This window comes from Bombina bombina, chromosome 7, assembly GCF_027579735.1.
Source record: "Bombina bombina isolate aBomBom1 chromosome 7, aBomBom1.pri, whole genome shotgun sequence".
NCBI classification, from domain to species: Eukaryota; Metazoa; Chordata; class Amphibia; order Anura; family Bombinatoridae; genus Bombina; species Bombina bombina.
Genome location: NC_069505.1, coordinates 100930563 through 100950562, shown reverse-complemented (window position 1 = coordinate 100950562; position 20000 = coordinate 100930563). Strand labels below are relative to the sequence as shown.

The 20000-nt window shown below is 36.8% G+C and overlaps 1 protein-coding gene across 2 annotated transcripts in view; it reads left to right on the top strand.

The window, feature by feature from the left end:
* The window catches only part of CRACR2B (calcium release activated channel regulator 2B), a 126620-nt gene that overhangs the window by 96898 nt on the left and 9722 nt on the right, over positions 1–20000 (top strand). For both annotated transcript variants that reach the window (XM_053720207.1, XM_053720208.1), the window contains 3 exons: positions 740–835; positions 14966–15153; positions 15563–15634. In XM_053720207.1, coding sequence (XP_053576182.1) covers positions 740–835; positions 14966–15153; positions 15563–15634 — 356 coding nt within the window. The remainder of the gene's footprint in view (positions 1–739; positions 836–14965; positions 15154–15562; positions 15635–20000) is intronic.

Genomic DNA, 20000 nt, shown 5'->3' with positions numbered 1-20000 from the left:
AGTTTAGAAAGAGAATAAGAATAAATAACAATAAAATAAAAAATCCTTTCCATAATGATGTCATTTTTATGAATGTGTATGCATGTAACTAATTTTTACTGTAGTACATACGTATTTACTTTAGTCTAACAATAAGTAATAATCATTTTCTCTTCACTACTGGGCAAATGGGAATGTTTATGTAATATTTTTCAGAACAAGAATACATTTAGAAATAAATGTATTTAACCAGTGAAAAAAATATTAGTTTAATGATAGTTAGTATTATAAAATTAGTATGGGGCCAATAGTAAATTAGTGTGCTAAAGAAGAAAGTTTTAGAATAACTTGTCTGAACAAGAATAGATTCAGAATGAACCAACTTATTCCGCACAAGTCTTCAGGCTTGCCAGAATCAGGAATTATCAGCGCTCCTTAACTCGTCCACCATTTCTGAGGCGGCAGACAGCAATCAGCCGGATCGGATACGATTGGGATGATTGATACCCCTGCTAGCGGACGATTGGCCCGCAAATGTGCAGGGGGCGGCATTGCACAAGTATTTCACTAGAAATGCTTGTGCAATGATAAATGCTGACAGCGTATGCTGTTGGCATTGATTAATGTGCAGCTGACATGATCCGCTACAGCACATTGATAAATCTACCCCTAAATATCTAAAGATATGTTACATGCATTTCTCTATGTTATAGATATATCTATCTGTTAACAAGTAAACAGGTTATGTTTTTCTTTGCAGGATTCCTCCAGGCAGCAGGACAGACACACCGCTCTACAGAAGGAGCTGGCTCGGAAGGAACAGGAATTAGACAGCATTGTCTTGCGACAAAGACAGGTACATCTCGCAATGCTGTACACCTTTCCTTTTAATTCTCTCAGCGCCTATTCCTGGGCAGTGCATTTACCAGACAATAAGCACTGCACTGCACATAATTAACCACACAACATAACTGCTTCAAAAGCTTTTAAAACTCATATTTTTAGTATCATTAGTATTGTTTTGCAGTCCAGGGGCATAACCCTTGAAAACACTTTTGTGTATGTCTGTATTATTTTTTTTGCTGTGGCCAAAGAGAGACCGATATGAATACGCTCCTGCACTGGTTAATTAATCACTTTATGGAGTGTTGCAGGGTCAGGATTCTTGATCCTGTATAATCGATTCCAACCTGTCTTGGGGTATTGAATAAAACTTAAATTACAAGAAAATTGCCAAAATAAATAATGAAAGCTCATAACATTTTTAAACTATCCATAATGAAATGAAATTCAATTTAATTATAAACTAAACTATTTTTTTAGTTTTCTGTCCCTTTAAGAAAAAAAGAATCTGATATTTTGTGGGGGTACTCACTAGTACTGAATACCACCACCTCTGCCATCTCATAACAGGTAATATTTGTAATCACTAGTTTCACAAGAAGGTGCTGCAAAATATATCAAGCATTGTAAATAACTTTGTCCCTTTGCTTTTCTCAAAGTTACTGAGCAGAATATATCAATCAATAATCAGTGAGTTCTGGTGTTCTGTCGGAATTTGCTACCCCGTCGGAATTTGCTACCTGTCAGTGTGCATGCTCAGTATTATGTAATCGCACTCTCCACACATGTTCAAAAGGAATCTGTGGAATGTGATTATGTAATCAGCATCGTGTGCACAATGGAGGTAGCAAATTTTGATAAGGAAATTTCTCTGTCGGATTTTGCTGTGGCCAGGACGTGGGCGCATGCGCAGTTCATTCTACACTTGTCACAGTGATGAGGAAAAAGACAATTGTGACTGGCGCTTAATGGGTCCAGACCCTTGCTCTGTTAGAGTGGGAGCTGTCTCATCAGTCATTCATTTAATGGCTCTGTTTCCATTGCAGAAGAGAAACTTAAATAACACATTTCAGATAGATTGGTGTCAATAAAAGAGTGTCCTGTATATACAGAGCAAGCGTCTGGACCCATTAAGCGTCATTCAAAATTGTCTTTTTCCTTATCACCGTGACAAGTGTAGATTGAACAGCGCATTAACATTTGTGGAGTGCGATTACGTAATACTGAGCATGAGCACTGAGAGGTAGCAAAATCTGACAGAACCAACACTTCATTTGTTTACAAAAAAAGCACTGTATATATATATATATATATATATATATATATATATATATATATAAACAGCATAAAACAGGTGCACTCTCACAAACAGTTCTCCAGGTGTCAGGGTGCTAGAGTAGATTTAGATATAGAGAACAGAAAACAGCACTCTTTGGACTTAACAGCAAATAATTACTTTATTCGGTAACGTTTCAGGGAATGCTCCCCTTCATCAGGTCTGATGAAGGGGAGCATTCCCCGAAACATTACCGAATAAAGTAATTATTTGCTGTTAAGTCTAGTGAGTGCTGTTTTCTGTTCTGTCTCTCTCTCTCTCTCTATATATATATATATATATATATATATATATATACAGTATCTCACAAAAGTGAGTACACCCCTCACATTTGTGTAAATATTTTATTATATATTTTCATGCGACAACACTGAAGAAATGACATTTTGCTACAATGTAAAGTAGTGAGTGTACAGCCTGTATAACAGTGTAAATTTGCTGTCCCCTCAAAATAAGTCAACACACAGCAGTTGTCTAAACCGTTGGCAACAAAAGTGAGTACACCCTTAAGTGGAAATGTCCAAATTGGGCCCAATTAACCATTTTCCCTCCCGGTGTCATGCATCTCGTTAGTGTTACAAGGTCTCAGGTGCGAATCGGGAGCAGGTGTGTTAAATTTGGTGTTATCACTCTCACACTCTCTCATACTGGTCACTGGAAGTTGAACATGGCACCTTATGGCAAAGAACTCTCTAATGATCTGAAAAAAAGAATTGTTGCTCTACATAAAGATGGCCTAGGCTATAAGAAGATTGCCAAGACCCTGAAATTGAGCTGCAGCACGGTGGGCAAAACCATACAGCGGTTTCACAGGACAGGTTCCACCAAGAAGTTGAATGCACGTGCTCAGCGTTATATCCAGAGGATGTCTTGGGAAATATACGTATGAGTGCTGCCAGCATTGCTGCAGAGGTTCAAGGGGTGGGGAGTTAGCCTGTCAGTGCTCAGACCATATGCCGCACACTGCATCAAATTGGTCTGCATGGCTGTCGTCCCAGAAGGAAGCCTCTTCTAAAGATGATACACAAGAAAGCCCCCAAACAGTTTGCTGAAGACAAGCAGACTAAGGACATAGATTACTGGAACCATGTCCTGTGGTCCGATGAGACCAAGATAAACTTATTTGGTTCAGATGGTGTCAAGCGTGTGTGGCATCAACCAGGTGAGGAGTACAAAGACAAGTGTGTCTTGCCTACAGTCAAGCATGGTGATGGTAGTGTCATGGTCTGGGCCTGCATGAGTGCTGCCAACACTGGGGAGCTACAGTTCCTTGAGGGAACCATGAATACTAGCATGTACTGTGACATACTGAAGTAGAGCATGAGCCCCTCCCTTCAGAGACTGGGCTGCAGGGCAGTATTCCAACATAATGACCCCAAACACACCTCCAAGATGACCACTGCCTTGCTAATGAAGCTGAGGGTAAAGTTGATAGACCAAGCATGTCTCCAGACCTAAACCCTATTGAGCATCTGTGGGGCATCCTCAAATGGAAGGTGGAGGAGCTCAAGGTCTCTAACATCCACCAGCTCCATGATGTCGTCATGGAGGAGTGGAAGAGGACTCCAGTGGCAACATGTGAAGCTCTGGTGAACTCCATGCCCAAAAGGGTTAAGGCAGTGCTGTAAAATAATGGTGGCCACACAAAATATTGACACTTTGGGCCCAATTTGGACATTTCCACTTAGGGGTGTACTCACTTTTGTTGCCAATGGTTTAGACATTAATGGCTGTGTGTTGAGTTATTTTGAGGGGGCAGCAAATTTACACTGTTATACAGGCTGTACACTCACTACTTTACATTGTAGCAAAGTGGCATTTCTTCAGTGTTGTCACATGAAAAGATATAATAAAATATTTACAAAAATGTGAGGGTTGTACTCACTTTTGTGAGATACTGTATGTATGTATGTATATATATATATATATATATATATATATATATATATATACATACTACAGGTATTTTATAATAACGTATTATATATACTCTGTGCTATTATATAATATATTTAAATCCCTGAAATTAATGCTGTAAATGTAAAATCAGCAATATATAAATAGTTTTTATGCTTGTGTCAGGCAGGTCACTATTCATCATTAAGGCAGTGGGAGGTCTCTTTATCAGCCATTGGGCAGCAATTTTATTTCTTTGCTGCATATAAAAAGGACATTTGTAACAGTTTTTTTTAACATACACTTCATGTTAGCTTCTATATAAAAAAAGAACAACTCTTCTAAAAATGTTTGTGTTCATCTAAGGAGTCTATGGAACAACTTCCTCAATAGTGGTCACGTGATCACTTGGAACAGGTGCTATTTTATAATAATAATTAATATTATTATTATTATTTTTATTTTTATTATTATTATGCACTATTGCACTTTTTTTTACCAGACTTTAAACTGTCTGAAATAATAATTTCCATACCATGTTCCTTTTCGTTACTGTCAGTTAAGTGTAATTAGGTCTGATAATTAATCTTTGAGAGTCTTGAATACTAAATAATTTTGCAGTTAGTGTGAATCCCACGGACACAGCAAAAGGGAAAACAAAATGGGACATTTCATTTGGAAAGATAAAGAGAATATGGTCCACCACCAATCATCTGTGCATAATTTTATTTATGTTACCCAACCATGATGCACCACGGTATCACATGCTTTCTTCACAGAACATTAGTACAAATATAACTAGGAGTCTGACTTCTACAAAAAGATAATATTTCTTTACAGACCGTTTTCCATTAGTTGTCTTTGTCATAACTGTCTAAACATAAATGTAACAGAACTGACTTTGTAGTTTGGTTCACTTTGCAAACATAGTATTATCTCTTGAACAAAAGTGTATTTGCTGTATTTGAGGTCCTGTTTACCTCAGCTCTCACCTACTGTCCCTACACAGTTTTGCTGCTGTGGTAACCCACAAACACACCAGCATCTTGGTTTGCACAGGGTATACAGAGGTATCTTACGCAAGGGGAAGCTGAGTGATGTAGATGCAGAGTGATAAGTATTGCAGTGCATGCTACTTAGTAGACAAAGGGTATTGATTCATAGACAGGATTCTATGTTCCCTCAAGTGGAAAAAAACAACTTCTAGTTTAATGCAAATAAGTAAAAAAAAAATCAAAACAGAAAAATAGATTTGTGTTCATGGGGCAAGAGGTGCCAAATACCCCATTACAGAATTAGCCACCTTAAAGGGGCATAAAATTACAAGTTGAGAATGCTCTAATGAGTTAGAAAATATTATTGGGATATGAAACACACATTTTTCTTTCATGATTCAGATAGAGCAGGCAATTTTAAGCAACTTACTAATTTATTCCAATTGTCAATTTTTCTTGGTTTTCTTTTGTATCTTTATATGAAAAAACAGGAATATAATCGTAGGTGCGGGTCCATTTTGGCTTCAGCACCTGGGTAAGGCTTGCTGATTGGAGGCTAAATGTAGCCACCAATCAGCAAGCACTACCCAGGGCATGCTCTATCTGAATCATGAAAGAATGTGGGTTTTATATCCCTTTAACAAGTTTTAACCTCTAAATGCTTAAAGGGACTGTCAACACCAGAATTTTTGTTGGTTTAAAAGATAGATAATCCTTTTATTACCTATTCCCCAGTTTTGCATAACCAACACAGTTATAACAATACACGGTTTACCTCTGTAATTACCTTGTATCTAAGCCTCTGCAAACTGACCCCTTATTTCAATTCTTTTGACAGACTTGCATTTTAGCCAATCAGTGCGCACTCCTCTGTAAATTCACATGCATGAGCTCAATGTTATCTATATGAAACACATGAACTAACACCCTCTAGTGGTCAAAATGCATTCAGCTTGGAGGCGTCCTTCAAGGTCTAAGAAATTAGCATATGAACCTCCTAGGTTTAGCTTTCAACTAAGAATACCAAGAGAACAAAGCAAAATTGGTGATAAAAGTAAATTGGGAAGTTGTTTAAAATTACATTCCCTATTTGAATCATGAAAGTTTTTTTTGGACTTAACTGTCCCTTTAATTGAAACAATGAGTCAGATAGAGCATGCAGTTTTAACCAACTTTCAAATGTATTTCTATTATTAAACTTGCTTTATTCACTTGGTACCCTTTGTTGAAGGAGCAGAAACATGCTACTGTTAGCTAGCTGAGCACATATGGAGAGCCAATGGCAAGAGGCATATATGTGCAGCTAGCTCACAGTAGTGCTCCTGAGCCTACCTAATTCTGCTTCTCAAGAAAGGATACCAAGAGAAAGAAGCAAATTAGACAATAGAAGTAAATTGGAAAGTTGTTTAAAATCACATGCTGATTTTAATGAAAATTTAATTTTGATTTTACTTACTAGGTATTGCATAAACCTTAAAGACACATTGTACTCAAACTTTTTCTAACATGTACATAAAATAGTTGCAGTAAACAAAACAGTTTAATTTTAATCTGAAACAGGAAGTGCAAATGATAACTGGGTATATGTTACTTGTTGTCTGGTGTGGGCAACTCCCACAAAGAAATGCTGGTTTATTCAGCACAGGAACATCATTTTAAAAATAAATAAATAAAACAAAGCACCGTAATACCAGTTTAAATATTTTATTTTAGATGGGACAAACAAAATATTGAGTATAATGTCCCTTTAAATTCCTTTGTCAGGATTTAGCACACACCCAACACATTCAAGCATTATACAGCCCTGGTCTACAGCTAAACAGCTGCGATCTGCTGATAAGCACACACCTTAGGGCACACAACACAAAGGAAATCCCTGTGACGACATAAAGATATTCCTGTATCCTAAACCGAACTTTGTACATGCCTATACGATCTGCTTATCAGGCTTCTCTGATAGGGGATTAACTATTTCAGTTCCTGGATTGTCCATACCTTCACAACAAAGCTATTTCATAAGTAGTGTGTGATACACAAAATTGTTTATATGTCTCCTCTAGCTTATACTTTAATACATTTCCCTAAAGCAAAATTGAGTTTTGAGTCTTGAATCATATACATGCCAAATGCCAATCAGTGAACTAAACTCTGTTGAATGGGCTATTGATTAATCAGGTCTTGTCAAACCTTGCTCTTTTAATTGTTTTTGAAAACACCAAAACCATCTCTATTAGAAAGCCTAAGCAAGAATACTATTAATACATGTTAAAAATATGTGATTGCATGAAAATGGTTAAAGTGACAGTAAACGCCTTAAATGATATAAAAAATATTTAAATATGCTTTAGTAAAATAACTTTGCAATTTACTTTCATCATTTATGTTGCCCCTTTTCATGTAATTTAAAAGTGTGTGGGTTTTCAATTCTGAGTAGTGAAAGTGCTCACCACTTTCATCACCATTGTTCTTTATTATGGTTTACTCGCTCTAAAAATAATCATGTGTTTGTACCTTTAAATTCCTCGCTATTTAGATGCCAATGTTTTTATCCAATCACTTTAGCGGTTTTTAGCTTTAAATAGCACACATTTGTGCTTTTCTGTATGTCTATGATTACGGTCTTTCGTGACCGAAACCAGTCAGACGTATTTTTTGGCTGTACATTTTTTCCACCCCACCTCTCTTTGTGAAGGTATACGTGTTTTTAGATGCCTTTGAAATAAACATGGATTTTACTTTTAAGGAATACTGAGTGTGGAAACCTTTGTGGAGTATTCTTCTTTATTTCCGCTCACCACATACTTCACAATCCTCAGAAAAGATTAGCAGATAACCTGCAAAACAATGCGGCTTTTGCTAACATCATGACAGTGGCTAAACTTGTCTACCCCAGTAAAAAGTATCAATTGACTCCTCCAAATAAATCAATTTAAACAAGGTCTTTATACTTGTCTGACATGTTATTCCTTAGAACAACTAAAAAGGATTGAAATTACAATGTTTAATATTTCTTTAAAGGGACCGCCTACTACTTGATTTTTTTATTGTTTAAAAAGATAGATAACACCTTTATTACTTATTCCCCAGGGTTTGCACAACTGACATTGTTATATTAATATACTTTATAACCTCTAAACCTCTAAATCTCTGCCTGTTTCTAGGCTCCTGCAGGGCAAATTCATCTCAGTGCATTTTATTAGCGTTTCACAGCAAGACAGTGATAGTTCATGTGTGCCATATAGATAAAATTGTGCTCACTCATCTGGAGTTAAAGGGACATTCCAGTCAAAATGTAAATGCACATAGATGAATTACATGTTTGAATAGAAACATATTTGCAATATACATGTATTAGCAAAAATGCTTCTAGTAAAAATTACCACTGTTTTAGTGTAAAAAATTTTCTCTGCACGTGCATGTGAAGCATAGCTAGATATTGTCACTGTCCCCACATTTAAATTAATGCAGCTGCTCAGATAATCAGTGGGGCTTATATCATGTCAGCAATTAACAAATCGAGTAATTACCAATTGCTGTGTTTAAAATGCTGGTGCACGGTGCATACTTAAATACACTTTTGAAACAGCGTTTAGCTTTTATTAGAAGCATTTTTATAATATTTAGATTAGTACTAATGCGATTGCGCTTAAGGGGTGTCCAGTTATAATATCACCTGTACATCTATGGTGTATCGTTCATTATTAGTGAAATGAACGTGTTTGTGTGTTTATAATGAACATTTATACTTCATTGTTCATGCAAATGTCAGCTGCAGTTACCAGTGATAGTTCCTATTGCCTCGTTATATTATGGTGTACGTATTGTATTCTGATAATTGAACTGCAGTGACACCAGTATAAAGCTAAATATTATCTCTGTATCAAGTAGCGCCACTGATAAAAAGTATTGCACTTGTAAAAGATTTAATTATACAATTCTGTTTAAATAATAGCTTAATAGAGCCTATATACAACAATATCACAGATTGTACTAGCTATTTGCTACAAACGTTATCTGATACATTGTATTCCTGGTGCTATAAGATTCTCTTAACTGAGAGACAAAACTCACATCAATGTTATTGGAATTTTAGCATTTATCACTTTATAATCAGCAGTATATTGAATTTCATGGTTATACAACAACATTGAAGATATTTTGTCATTTAGAGCTCAATACCTGCTATTAGGCTGTGGCTTAAAAATGATCAAGCAATATTTAAACTAGGATATCGTACCAGTGTATATATTAGCTATAAACATATAGACAGGAGCTACGAAGTGTAATCGAGAGATTCCACATGTGATACAAGCGCAATCCGTTGTATTGCGTTATTAATCTAATGTGTCCTTAAAGTATAAACGGATATACTGCCTTACGTTATGCTCAGAGTAATATTGAGAATTAATTAAGAGTTAGCTTAATATGTTGCATAACGTACGACATCTAAACACCTTCAACTATATATATCAGGATATACTAGCCGAGACCCAGCACCAAATCTACCCACAATTAACTGCTAGCAAGTTTGATTAAAAAATATTAACAGAGCTCCCATCAGCTCGCTCTCCCTCGTGTTTCGCCGGGTTTCCGGCTTTATCAAAGGCAAGGCGCCGCGGCTTTTTATGACAATCGATCCGCCTCCTAAATTAGCATATAGCCAATCATATTAAAATATTATGATTCAAACTATAAAATCTAGCATTGGATATATAAAAATGGATGAGTGTTATAAATAATTGCTAAGTCAAAAAAGTGATTAATATTACTACAACATATATATTAATAATTGTGAAAAGTCAAAAAATTAATCATACTAAAAAGTGAAATGTATTACACAAGTGAAGTGAAGTGGGATAAAGTGATCATGTGAACATTACATTATGGGAAGGCAAAGCATCATATTAAACCGTATACCTTCTAACTATTGTAGAACATATATTGACTATATCTATTACTTATAAATATGTAAAGAAATTATTGTGCTCATTTAGTCCGTTCGGTTGTAAGGAATTTAACAGGTAAATCCAGCGACTCTTAGCCTGTAACAATAATTGTTCTATGTCTCCGCCCCTAATTCCTAATCTCACTGTTTGGATTCCAAAACAGCGGAATTCTGAAGTATTGGCTTTATGATGCTTGAGAAAATGAGATGCAACTGTAGTTATAATTTTCTTTGCTTTAAGATCTTTTTCAGCATTGCTGATATTGCTCAAATTTGCGAATCCACAATTTATGTGAGGTCATACAAACATAGGTCACCTTACATTTACATGTAATTCCATATATTACAGCCTCAGTGTTGAAATTGATATGGCTATTGATTGTATGTGATTTACCAAAGCTATAAGAGATGGATTTGAATGGTAAAAGATGTTTACAAATAGAACAGTTTCTACACTTGAAATAACCCAATGAAATGGGATTTAATTTACGTTTCCTTTTCTCAAAAGGACTAGGACTTAAGAAATCCTTAAGATTCTTGGATCTTCTGTATCCTACTTGTACTTTGTCCCCTAGAATTTTGTCCAATGTTGGATCTGATTTTAATATTCCTAGATGTTTATTTAGGATATTAACTATCTCCTTTTCCTGGGGTGAATAAGTCATGATGAGTCTTGTAGTTTCATCTTTCACTTTTGCGTTCTTGTGTAGTAGTTGTTTCCTGTCTATTGATTCAGCTCTATGTTTAGCTTTCTTTATGGAGCGATTACTATAACCTCTTACCTTCAATCGGTTTTGTAATTCAATTGCTCTTTGTTGGTATGTCGTTGGATCTGAACAATCTCTCTTAGTTCTGAGGAATTCTCCTATAGGGAGTGATCTCACTGTATGAGGGCAATGAGCACTATCAGAGTGAAGAAGACTGTTCATAGCCGTCTCCTTTCTATACATGTCAGTGGTGATTACCCCTTCCTGGTTTTTCATGATTTTAAGATCCAAGAAAGTGATGCTCTCTTTGCTTTGTTCCCATGTTAATTTGATGTTAAGGGCGTTTGAGTTAAGTACTTTCAGAAATGTGTCTAATTTATCTTGGGGGCCTATCCACAGGAAAAACACATTATCAATATATCTTAACCAGAGTGGAATATGTTCCACAAATAATGCATTGATATCCGAAAAGACAATATGTTGCTCCCACCAGCCTAGAAATAAATTGGCGTAGGTGGGAGCACATGCCGTCCCCATTGCCGTTCCTCTAGTTTGCAGGTACAACTGCTGATCAAACACAAAGTAATTGTGATGTAATACAAAATTAAGCAGTCTAATTATAAATTCATCATGAGCTCTATCTTCCTCGGATGATGCTAATAGGAAGCTTTGCACTGCTTGAACTCCTAATTTATGATCAATACTTGTGTAGAGTGATTCTACATCTGCTGTTATCAATATAGTATCACTGTCTAGTTTGAGATTGTCAAGATGTTGTAAGACCTCCATCGTGTCTTTTACATGTGAAGGTAGTTGTGTTACAAATTCGCAGAGCCTAAAATCAATATATTGACTAGCTTTCTCAGTGATATTATTGATTCCTGACACAATGGGTCTACCTGGAGGGGTAGTAGCATTTTTGTGGATTTTCGGTATTATATAAAAAGTAGCTATTTTTGGATTTTCTACCCATAGGAATTTCTTTTCCTTTGATGTTATTATTTTATCATCTTCAGCTTCCAACATAATATGGTTATACTGATTTATGAATTGTTCCGTGGGTTAAAAAGCAGCTTGGTATAGCACTCTTGATTTCTCAATTGTTTATGTGCTTCCTGGAGATACATTTCTTTGGGCCAAATGACCACATTGCCTCCCTTATCAGAATTTCTTATTATTACATCGTCCCAAGTTTTCATTTCTTTGAGAGCCTTCATTTCTTGCATAGTTAAATTCTTGATAATGGGTTTTATAGTAAGTTCTGCTATTTCTTTGCTGACAATTTCGTTATACACTTCAATATGTTTAGAGATAGACATTTTTGGAACATATTTAGATTTGTTTCTAATATTTGTTCTCCACTCTTGAATTGTTAGTCCTTCATTGCTGTCTAGTAATTCCTCCATTATTTGTAATGTAAGGTAATCCTCATCTGTCAGTGTTGGGTCACGTATATTAGTTTCATTTGATACTTTATCATTTCTCATATATTGTATTTTTAAGAGGATTTTCCTCAAAAATAACTGTACATCTTTCATCAAGTGGGCTAATGCATGTATATTACAAAATTGCTTTGGTTTAATACCGAAATGCACCCATGTGGTTTCCAATTCTGGCTGGAATATCCCTTTAAGCATGAGCCAACACTGATTGCTTAAAATGCAAGTTTTCAAATAGCACTGAGATAAGGGGCCAGGCTGCAGAGGCTTAAATACAAGGTAATCACAGAGGTAAAAAAGTGTATTAATATAACTGTGTTGGTTAGGCAAATCTGGGGAATGGGTAATAAAGGGATTATCTATCTTTTTAAATAATAACAATTTTCAAGTAGACTGTCCCTTTAAGTTAAAGATGTTTATTTAAAAAAAAAACAATGTAATTAACTTAAAGTGTTGATAAGCAAAACTCCCAGAACCACACTATAGCAACATTATTCTTAAACATAACAACAGTTTGTTTGTTTTCTCAGTACAGGAACAAAAGTGGCACTATATTTTAACATGCTCCATTTTAAATGCAACAAAAACAATTACTTTAATGTCCCTTTAATTTTGCATGGGCCTGCAGGTTCACCTTACACTGGGGCCAGACTGGTCACTGAAATAGTTTAGCAAATGCCTCCCCCGAAGGGCTAAGAGCATTAGGCTTAACATTGCCAGTTAGCTCATAGCTAAGAATCCTTAAGCTGCAGAAAGTTTTAGGAAAGATTATTTTCATAAATCCCAGTAAAAATAATTTTGTATGAAATCAACCTGTCATGGGTTATGTGTAATGAACTTTGTAACACCATGTCTTCTATAAGCACAGCCTTGTCTTCTTAAAAAATAGGTTCCTTAATGATCAATTTGATTTGAGGAAATTATTAATTAGTATCCTTGTGGAACTTATACAGCATATTTGGTGGTTTTGTTTTGAACACAAATGTTTGAGCTTCGTTTCAAGTATAAGGTTTAATTCATTCATGTGTACTCACTGGACCTTCTATCTATGACAATGTTATCCTTCAGCAGTAATAGGCAGCTGGTTGCCCAGGGACTCATGCAGCCATTTTAGGTTTTCCTTAAAGATCTCATGCAAGAAATAATGAATTCCCTCAGCAAACATTTTATCCCTCTCCACTACCTATGTTGTCCACTCCTTCCTCAACATCAGTAGCAGGCCTAATCAACAGAGGGCCCTAGTGCAAGATTTTTTTGCACCCCCCCCCCCCCAAAGGTAACTCAGTAGAAAGCAAAAGTATTACTATACCTTCTGCTCTGTATAATGATTTTGAGGGTAGATAGAAAGATAGATTGATATACAGAAAGATAGGTATATAGATGGTTGGACTTACAATCTGAACTAATAAAAGGACATTCTGCACACTTATGTATAGACTGGCTTTATATGGTCCCCTCCATCTCTTGCGACTGCACCTTCTGCACCAATGGTAGTTCTGCCCCTGCTCCACACACAGCAAGTCCAGTATAAGATTAAAAAGCACTGTGGGCCCCTTTGAAGACATGGGACCTGCATAATTTTTTTATTGAGGTTTTAGCGACATAAAAATGATTTACAATACAGAAAAAGATGCTTATAAAAAAACAAGGTATACATACAAAATCAGATAGAATACTGCTGGTCAATGACATAGTATAATCAATGTCGAGGATGTCATATCCGTATAAGCCCTCGAGAAATGAGACCTCAATTATATAAATGAAGCTCCTTATTTGATGATGAGCAACGTTAGCCAAAATGAAAAAAAATAAGCTAATGTAAGAAAGTCATGAGAGGTCTCAGGTATCAATTATTAGAGAATTGTCTATCGTTTAAACAGTAAACTTCTCCAGACATTATAAGATATTTTCAAAGATAATATTCAGTTTTGAGATAAAAAATAACTATAAGGAGATATAACATATAAACATATAAAGCCAACACTAAACATTATGGGTCAAAGCAACCAGTAAATTACCATCTTTCCACATTCTCAATGGGTTCCAATGTAACAGTCAGTAACACAGCACCACTGAACGGAAAGGTGCACGATTGGATCAGGGGTACTGCCAAGCCCCTATACATAACTCCACAACAGCAATGTCCACAGTACCAGTATAACTCTTATATCTACTTTATTATGACAATAAAAACAGCAAAGTTTCTGGGGTAATTGGACATTGCTGTTGTGGAATGGGTTCCAATGGGGGAAAGGGTTTGATTGATTTTAGTTGGCCATTAATTCCCTACAGTGTGAGGGACAGATTCAATCCAGGCCTCAGATTCCCTCTTTGTCACTGTGTCACCTTGTAGTGTAAGGGACAGACACAATTCATAGGCATCATCAGTTCCATTACCTGTCACTGTATCACCTTGCAGTTAAAGGGACAGACATGACCCATAGGTATTAGTTCCAGTATTTGTAACAGTGTCAGCTTGAAGTGGGAGGGATAGACACCATCCATACAAAAACATTTCCCCTGTCACATGTCCCCTTGTAGGGTAAAGGACAGACACTACACATAGGCCTCAGATCCCATATGTGCCATAGTGACCCCTTGCAGTGTGAGGGACAGATATAATCCATAGGCCCTTCAGATCCCTTTAGATAGAGTGTCATCTAAAGGGATGTCATCTTGCAGTGGGTGGATAGATTATATTTATGGACTACAGAGTGCACTATGGTATCACTCTGCAGTGTATGGATCAGATTGAATGCATCACTGTATCATGATGCACCATTGTTTTGTAGAATAATGATATTCAATATACATCCCTTCTACAGCTAGAGCTACAGTTAAATGCTGTAAACAGTGAGCAACTTGAGACCCGAGTCCAAAATGACCGCCTGAAACAACTGAATGAGGAACTGCTTGAGCAACTGGAGCTATCTAAGTGTGATCTAGAAAAAGCTCAGGAGTACCTTCAAAAACTGCGCAAACAAGAGCGGGATGAGCAGGAACGCTGGAAAAGGTACCAGGGTAGCCCGTAATGTATTTTATCTAAATAATCAGTAGAAAATAAATGACAAATTAAGTAATCAGATATTTTGAGGTGTAATAACAGTTTGTTTGTCACTGTCTGATTTGTCTGAGGAGTTTGTCCTCCAAACATTACTTATTTAAAAAAATATTGTGTGTTTTTCATATAAATCCAGGGAGTGCAGAATTGTTTGTCTTTGTGTGGTCTATCAATGTATTTTCCTGTCTGTCTGTCTATCTTATCTATCGTATATATTATATATGTGTCCGTATGTCTATATCATATATCTTATCTGTCTGTCTATCTATATGAAAATCAATCCTCAGAGCATTATTACAAGTGAGGTAATTTAAGAATAATATTTTCCTCATGTGTCCTGCCCTCCTCTTTCACCCTGCAGGGATGTGTTTAAAGTTTCCCGGAACATGCAGAAAGAGAAACAGAGCCTCCTGCGTCAGCTGGAACTGCTCAGGTAATGACAGCAGTGTTGACAGACATAGATGGATGGAAAGATAGACAACAAAAAAAGAGAGAGAGAAAAAATAAAATTAAAATAAAAGGCACCATGCAAAAAAGACTTCAGCAGACAGTGGCAAAAGGCACATACAATATAGATAAATCAATAGGCAGGTGGATATGGAAAAATATAGATATTCAGACATACACTATATGGCCATGTATGGACACCTGATGATCACTCCTATATGAGCTTGTTGGGCATCCCATTCCAAAACCATTGGTATTAATATGGAGCTGACCCCCAATTTATGGATATAACTGCTGCATCTCTTCTGGTAAGGTTTTCCACAATATTTTGAGTGTGTCTGTAGGAATTTGTGCCCATGCAGCCAAAAGAGCATATGTGAGGTCAGGCATGGATGTTGGACGAGAAGGTCTTGCAATCGGCGTTCCAATTCATCCAAAGTTTTTCAGTGGGGTTGAGGTCAGGGCTCCGTACCATACATGTCAAACCGTGACTTTATAGACCTAGCTTTGTAAAAATTCTAAAAATGAGTGATAGATCCACTTAATCAAAAAATATATCTCTCTAAATTAGTTGCTGTGCCCAGGTCATGCCACTTGCCAGCCTTGTGTCATAAAACTCAGAAATATAAATGGATATTTCCCAGCACAAGCTTAAACAGATTAAATCAACTATATAAATATATAAACATTTTTATTCATAATAAAAGTGTACCCTAATCTTAAGATCAAACATTTGTGAATACTGTCCCTTATTATTCACTTACTTATGTTGTTGCTTTTAGATGCCTCCACTTCAAAATAATAGCACATACAGCTGACTGGGGCAAATCTAGTAAGGCAGAAATTTCACAAACTGATTTTTGGCAAAGGTAGCAACTTATGGCAGTGCCATGTTAAAAGTCCGTAACTTGACCCATTGTACTGCCAGTGTTTGTCTATGGAGATTTCATGTGCTGGTTAATATGCACCTGTTACCAATGGGTTTGGCTAAAACATCCAAACTCAGTTATTTTCAAGGATGTCCACATACGTTTGGCCATGTAGTGTATGTATAGCCCAAGAAAAAGCTGAATGTCCAGACATGAATAAGGATATAGACAGACATCAGACAAATAAAGATAGAGATAAAGATAGCTATGCAGATTAAAAAAAATAAAAATTGAATTTCCAAGATTTTTTTTTTTTTTATTGAGAACAACAGTGTATACATACAGTACATGTAATATACGGCACAAACTACGTATCACCAGGACCGTCTTTAACACAGGGCAAAAGGGGCAGCTGCCCTGGGCCCAGTCTCTGTTGAGGGGCCCAAGAGTCCTAAAAAAAAAAAAAAAAAATTTTTTTTTTTTTTTTTTTTAATGGTTCATACCAGACTGCTGATGTGACATGGGGAACACACACATTCAGTCCTAATACTGTCAAAGTCAAAAGTACTCTGCTTATATTTTTTTTAAAAACTGTGCCAGACCGTGCCGGTGTCATGTGACATGCCAAGCTAGTGCCATGTGCTGTTTTAGATGTGCACTGTGCAGCACTGAATGCAAAGCCCTAACTCGGCATCCAGCCATTTCCCACTGCATCAGAAAAGGTCTTACTGGGGTTAACACTGTTACCAGGTAACTGCTCTGTTGGTGGGGATTGTTTCTGGGTAGGGCTGACTGTAGGCGCATGCAGCAGAAAGCTGGAGCGGCAGGCACATGAGGATTTGAGCATCTGTGCAGCTGCATACACTGCTCTCTTCAGTCTTGAGGCTGTGTGACTCATCTCAAACTGTATCCATGCAGCCTTGGACAGACAGCATCATGTCTACTGGTCCCCTTAGCCCTGCTCTTTCTGCTGTGGCCCTAAGATCAACTAACTGAAGTTTCTTAGGGGAATAGTGCTTTGTAGAAAGGTGTCAGTGGGAAGAATAAGTGAGTGCACACATGATCCTCCCCATGCAGCATTGTCTAGTTCAGGGTGAGAGGGAACTTGTTCCTAGCAAAGAAGCTACATGTGCTGGTGTGGCTGATGTATAGTGTCATGCTGATACTTCACACATTAATGTAAGGTTTATTTTTATAGTTTTTATTTTCTCTCTGTCTCAGATTTTACAGCTTCCCATAGTAGTTCTGCTGTTCCAGTCAGTAAAATTATATTTGTCTGCACCTCAATGCTTCCTCCTTTACATTGCTTTGCTCCTGTTGGCTGCCCTAAATCTCTTTAACCAGCTAACCTCACACCAGAATCACATTCAAAAGAATATTAAATGAATCCACAGTGGAGGAATTCATATATTTATTTACTTATTAGTTCTGCTTAGGTCCAGTTTCACATATTGCAATTTTTTTTATTTTTTATTTTTTTAAATGATTAGCCCAGCAGTGGATGATCCACCGCTGGGCTAATAATAAAAAAAAATGGATTTAGTTGTTTTTTGGGATGTTGGGGTGGAGAGCGAAATTGCATGGGGTGGGGGAGGGGGGGCCCAAGAAATTTTTTGCCCAGGGTCCAATCAATATTAAAGACGGCCCTGCGTATCACATCAACATTGCGACCTTAATATGTACCATCAAGATCAGTCCTCATATTTTTCTCCCCTACATAGATTAGCATAGGTCGCCCTTGGACCCTTTGTATATGGATATGTGTTATGGGGTTCCATTACATATATGTAGAAAAATACAAAAGAAAAAGTTGCATCTTCATAAAATTATAGTGAAATTTTATAGAAATAGAGATGCAAATGCTACAGCTGGGCACGTCTGCAGTGTAACTAGGTTTACCTTATATAAATGTTAAAAGCACACATATTGTGGAGTTAGTTCACTGTAGAGATCATAGGCATATTAAATATTCGATATGGGCTTTACTCAGATTCATCATTTTATAAGACATCAATCTGGCATTTATTTCAGACCTCACATAGAGAAGATCCAGGTAGAGTACCTTCAGTTAGATTACGAGTTTTGCGTTATGAGGGGTGCGGTAATAACTTGCAAGTTATTGTCACCGCTCACTTCCCTACAGCGCTGGTATTACAGGATAAAAAAAAACGGCGTTATCAGGCAAGAAGTGAGCATGAAGCAAAATTGAGCTCCATACCGCACTCTGAAGGCTGCGGTGAGCTGGTTGTACGTGCTCGTGAACGATTTCCCCATAGATATCAATGGGGAGAGCCGGCTGATAAAAAACACCTGCAGTAAAGCAGCGTAAAGCTCCGTAACGCAGCCCCATTGATTCCTATGGGGAAAGAAAATTTATGTTTACATCTAACACCCTAACATGAACCCCGAGTCTAAACACCCTAATCTTACACTTATTAACCCCGAATCTGCTGCCCCCGACATAGCCGACACCTACATTATATTTATTAACCCCTAATCTGCCGCCCCTGACATCGCCGACACCTTCATTATATTTATTAACCCCTAATCTGCCGCCCCCGACATCGCCGACACCTACATTATACTTATTAACTCCTAATCTGCTGCCCCCAACATCGCAGACACCTACATTATATTTATTAACCCCTAATCTCCCGCCCCCAATGTCGCCGCAACCTACCTACACATATTAACCCCTAATCTTCCGCCCCCAATGTCGCCGCCACTATACTAAATTTATTAACCCCTAAACCTAAGTCTAACCCTAACACCCCCTAACTTAAATATAAAAACCTACTATCATTACCTAAATAATTCCTATTATATTGATAGGGCTATTAGATTAGGTGTAATTAGTTTAAATATCTGATAATTTCTTTTTTTCTTTTGTGTAATTTAGTGTTTATTTTTTTTTGTAATTTAGGTCATTGTATTTAATTTATGTAATTGATTTAATTGTAGTGTAAGGTTAGGTGTTAGTGTAAGACAGGTTAGGTTTTATTTTACAGGTACATTTGTATTTATTTTAGCTAGGTAGTTAGTAAATAGTTAATAACTATTTAGTAACTATTCTACCAAGTTAAAATAAATACGAACTTGCCTGCAAAATAAAAATAAACCCTTAGCTAGCTACAATGTAACTATTAGTTATATTGTAGCTAGCTTAGGGTTTATTTCACAGGTAAGTATTTCGTTTTAAATAGGAATTATTTAGGTAATGATAGTAGGTTTTATTTAGATTTAAGGGGGGTGTTAGGGTTAGACTTAGGTTTAGGGGTTAATACATTTAGTATAGTGACAGCGACGTTGGGGGCGGCAGATTAGGGGTTAATAAATGTAGGTAGGTGGCGGCGATGTTAGGGGCGGCAGATTAGGGGTTAATAATATTTAACTAGTGTGCGATCTGGGAGTACAGCGGTTTAGGGGTTAATATGTTTCTTATAGTGGTGGCGATGTCTGGAGCGGCAGATGAGGGGTTAATAA